This window comes from Galeopterus variegatus, unplaced genomic scaffold (assembly GCF_000696425.1).
Source record: "Galeopterus variegatus unplaced genomic scaffold, G_variegatus-3.0.2 Scaffold48700, whole genome shotgun sequence".
NCBI lineage: Eukaryota > Metazoa > Chordata > Mammalia > Dermoptera > Cynocephalidae > Galeopterus > Galeopterus variegatus.
In genome coordinates this window covers 1-3,937 of record NW_007774811.1, presented here as the reverse complement: position 1 = coordinate 3,937, position 3,937 = coordinate 1, and the positions used below count along the sequence as shown (strand labels likewise).

At 62.6% G+C, this 3,937-nt stretch overlaps 1 protein-coding gene across 1 annotated transcript; it reads right to left on the bottom strand.

The window, feature by feature from the left end:
- Window positions 1–158: 158 nt before the first annotated feature.
- LOC103584277 (cadherin-related family member 5-like) lies at window positions 159–3,228 on the bottom strand (the record flags this gene model as incomplete). The annotated part of the gene is made up of 11 exons (XM_008565342.1): window positions 159–316; window positions 840–1,133; window positions 1,272–1,356; window positions 1,438–1,551; window positions 1,643–1,843; window positions 1,978–2,075; window positions 2,239–2,329; window positions 2,463–2,633; window positions 2,726–2,836; window positions 2,926–3,027; window positions 3,136–3,228. Coding segments are annotated over 11 exons (1,518 nt in total), but the record flags the coding sequence as incomplete, so codon positions are not given.
- Window positions 3,229–3,937: the final 709 nt, after the last annotated feature.

The following is a 3,937-nucleotide window of genomic DNA, read 5'->3' as shown; positions in this document are numbered from 1 at the left end:
CCCCGCCAGGCCAGCTCCCCTTCTCTCGGCCTGGTCTTGTCCTGCCCCCAGCCCATCCCCCGCCCCTGGTGCCTGTCCTCGCCTGTCCTCCCCTCGCTCTCCAGCCCCCCTGTGCAGTCTCTGCTCTCGCACTTGGCCCGTCCTGCTGAGGGCCTCACCAGAGGAGCTTTGCGGGAGCAGCACCCGAGCTGGTGGCAGTAGTGCTTGTGGACCAGGACCGTGAGCCCAGTGATGGCCAGCAGCAGCAGCGCACCCAGCACCCCGCCCAGGACCGCCATGTCCACCACTGAGAAGCGCCGGTCCTGGGCGAGGCCTTCTGCCGGCATCCCTGCCAGAGACACCATCGCCCACTTGCCACTAGAACACGCCAAGCATTTCCCATGCTGACCTACGCCGGGCTTGGGACACCCTGAGGACAGGCCAGGCCTGAGCCATCTTCTGAGCCAAGGTTCTGGGGAGCGGGCACTACAGAGCTGTGTGTCCAGCAAGAGCCCGTGGGACCCCTGGGGAGGCCAGGCTGGTGAAGGCAGGGAGAGGAACAGGCCAGTGCTGCCAACACCAGGCGGGACGTGCAATGGGAGGGCACAAGGGCACTGGGAACCAGTGGGGTGAATGGCCCTGGGAATTGTGGGGTTTGCGGGATCCCACATCTGGCCTCTTTCCTGCCCCCACACACCTGGAACTGTCTCGGTCTGATCAGAACAGCCTCCCTCCTTGGGATTTCACGGTCAGCATGGCCAGGCCAGGTCAGCCCGAGGCAGACCCTGTCCTGTACAGCATTTCCCCAGACCACCCGGCGTCCTGAGTCAGCAAGCGCTCCAGGAAAAGGGGTGGGGTGCTACCTGAGGGTGGGGGGCTCCTGCTGGAACCAGGGAGCGTCGGCTGAGAGGTTCCTGGCTTCTGCGTCTGTGCTGAGCCCCCACCTGGTGTGGCTGGTGGAGGGGAGGTGCTGGTTCCTGAACTGGGGGGCCCCCCAGGGGTGGGTGACACAGGTGTCCTCAAAGTTGTGCCTGAGGGTGGGTGAGGACCAGTGCTCCCGCCAGAGGCAGTCATGGAGGGTCCCTGAGAAGGCCCTGGGGGTCTGGGGGCTTCCGAAATGGTGCTCCTCGTGGGCCCAGTTGCTCCTCCAGCCTCTGGGGATGTGGAGGGCCCTGGGGGCCAGGGACAGCATTGGGCTTGCTTCTGTTCCCAGCCTACCAACCCCATGGAAGGAGCCACCCTGCCCGGGGGGACCCCAAAGGGGCTCATTTGGGGGATCCCCAGAGGCTCACCTGTGGAGGGGACCTCCTTCTCTGAAACTTGTATCTCGACAACTGTGGTTGCTGTGCCCGAGGTCACTGTGTTCTTGGCCTCAACCTGCAGGCAAGGAAGGGAGCTCGTCCCTCCTAGGCCCCTCTTTAAGCCCCCACTCTCAGGGACCCCTGCCCCGCCCTTCACCTCTGCATAGAAGACTTCTGCTCTTGTCAGGGTCGTGGTGGTCAGCATGGTCTCCCCGTTCATCCAGAAGTATGAGTGGTTGGTGACTTGATACATGATGGCAGAGTTGAGGTCCTAGACATGGCCACAGTGAGCCCTGGGCAAGGGCTGCCTTCAGCGTCCATCCCAAACCCAAGCAGACCCAGGGACCAGTGGTGTCACGTACCGGGAACTCTGGGTCCTGAGCCTGGATCCTCAGAGGCTGAGAGGGGTCATCTGCGTCCTTGACTGCCACGCCTGCTCCAGAGCCAAGCACCACGGTGCCGTGGTACAGGCTCTGGGGGAAGTGGGGCAGGCTCCCGTTGGCAGCGCGGGCCTCCACTGTCACTTGAGTAACCGAATAGCGGGCAAAGTCGGCCTGCTCGCCCTGGGGGGTGGCGGAAGCAGCAGTGACCAGCGGGTGCTTGAAGGTCAGGCTGGTGCTATGGCTGTGAGCTTGGGAAGGGTCAGTGAGGACCTGGCCAAGGGACCCCTGCCCGGCCACCCTGTGTTGACACCCACCTTCACCACCAGAAGGAAGGTCATGGGGCTGGGGACACTACTTTTCATGGTGAGATTGCCTGAGTCTGCACCGATGACAAATGTGTTGTTCACGTTTCCTGGGAGGATGGGTGGGAGTTTCAGCCCCTGGTCCCCTCCTGCTGAGGCCCAAGCTCCCAGCTGGCTCTGCCCATGTGGCAGGTCCCCCTGGGGCTTCCTCAACGCAAGGTGAGGCTCGGGGTGAGGTCTAGTGTGTGGGGCCGAGGGCTGGTCCTCAGTCACCTGTTAAAATGCTGTAGAGGATGCGCTGATTGATGCCTCGGTCTCCATCCACAGCGTAGACGGGCCCAGGGCGCAGGATGAGGGGCTGCAGCTGCGGGGACAGTGGAGCAGAAGGGACATGGTGCGGCTGGTGCATCTGCCCTAGCTTAGACTTGAGCCTGACCCTGGGTGGCCTTTGCCTAGAAGAGCCTGCTCCCCGCGCACTGCCCTCCCTTCCCCATTACCAGTTGCTGTCCCGTGGGCACAGCCCCGTGGTACTGGGCTTCGATGCAGACGTGATCATCCGAGTAGGAGCAGGGCAGGAACCAAGGGGGCCGCAGGTCGGCGGGCAGCACCTCCAGGAGCACGGTGGCCGTGGCCGTGTGGCTGGGTTCTGCGTTCTCCTCCCGGGTGTCCTGGAACAGCCGGCCGCTGCCGGATCAGGCCCGGGGGCAGCGCGGTTGGGGCCTCCCGTTTCCAGGGCTCAGGGCCAGAGTGACCTGCTCACCCGCACCAGCAGCAGGAAGGTCACGCTCGGCCACTTGTAGAAGTCCAGACGCTGGTCCAGCCTCAGGGCGGGGCGGTTTGCACCCACCAGGGAGAAGAAGTCCCTGACGCCCTGGGGAGGGGAGAGCACAGTGTGAGACCCTGGGAGGACAGGGAGGCCTGTGCGGGCCAGTGCGGGGCCAGGGTCGCGGCGGCACTGACCGGGGTCACTTCCTGGAGGGTATAGAACAGGATGTCGTCCTTGTCGCGGTCCTCGGCCTCCAGTTCCTCCTCAGGGATGACGGTAGAGTTCACCTTGGTGTCCTGGGGGCAGAGGAGGATGGGTCACTAGTCCTCTGTCCTCGAGCCCCTCAGCCTGGACTCGCAGTCCCCAGACCCCAGCCCAGACGGCCCTGGCCTCCCCCAACTTACCTCCTCCACGGCCTTCTCCTTCGTGGTGAAGGCGAACACCGGGGGGTTGTCGTTGACATCCAGCACAGACACAAACACCCTCAGCTGGGTCACCTGGGGAGGGGGTCATCGTCCGGCTATGCAGATGTCCCCAATGGAGCCCCCCTCACTGAATGGTGTTGGTGAGCACCCAGCGAGTGGGGTCTCAGTTCTAGGTGCCGGGACGTGATTGTAAGAGACCAACCCTGCAGACTCCTGCGCTGGTGGGGACTTACAGACAGGACGTGAAAGGGGACTTGGGTACAGCGAGAAAGACAGCACCGGCCCCTGGGAAGCACCCAGCACAACCTCAAGAGGGAGAACCGCGGAGCAATCGAGGCTCTTCAAGAACAAATCTCCAAATCATGATATGTAATAATGAACATGCTAATGGCAAAAATAAATAAATAAATAAATAAGAAAGTTTGTATTAAAAAAAAAAAAGAACAAATCTCCAAGTAAAAAGAGAGAGAAGGGGACCCTGAGGACGAACAGAAACGTGAGAGAGTCATCAGCCGTTTGCGGGCTGTGGACCTGGCTTGGATCCCGATTCGAGCAGCTGGAGCAGACGCCTCTGCGGCCGCGGGCAGAGGCAGCGCTCCGGATGTCACAGGTTGCTGGCAGCTACTGCTTTTCTGGGGTGTGATGTCGGTATGACAGCTACGTCTCAGAAAGAAGGGTCCTTTAGAGGCACGCACTGGGGCATCGTGGGTGTCGTGCTGTGGTGTCGGGGAGGGGGGCTCGGGGTCCAGCCACTCTGCCATGCAGAGAGTGGGATGGGGCG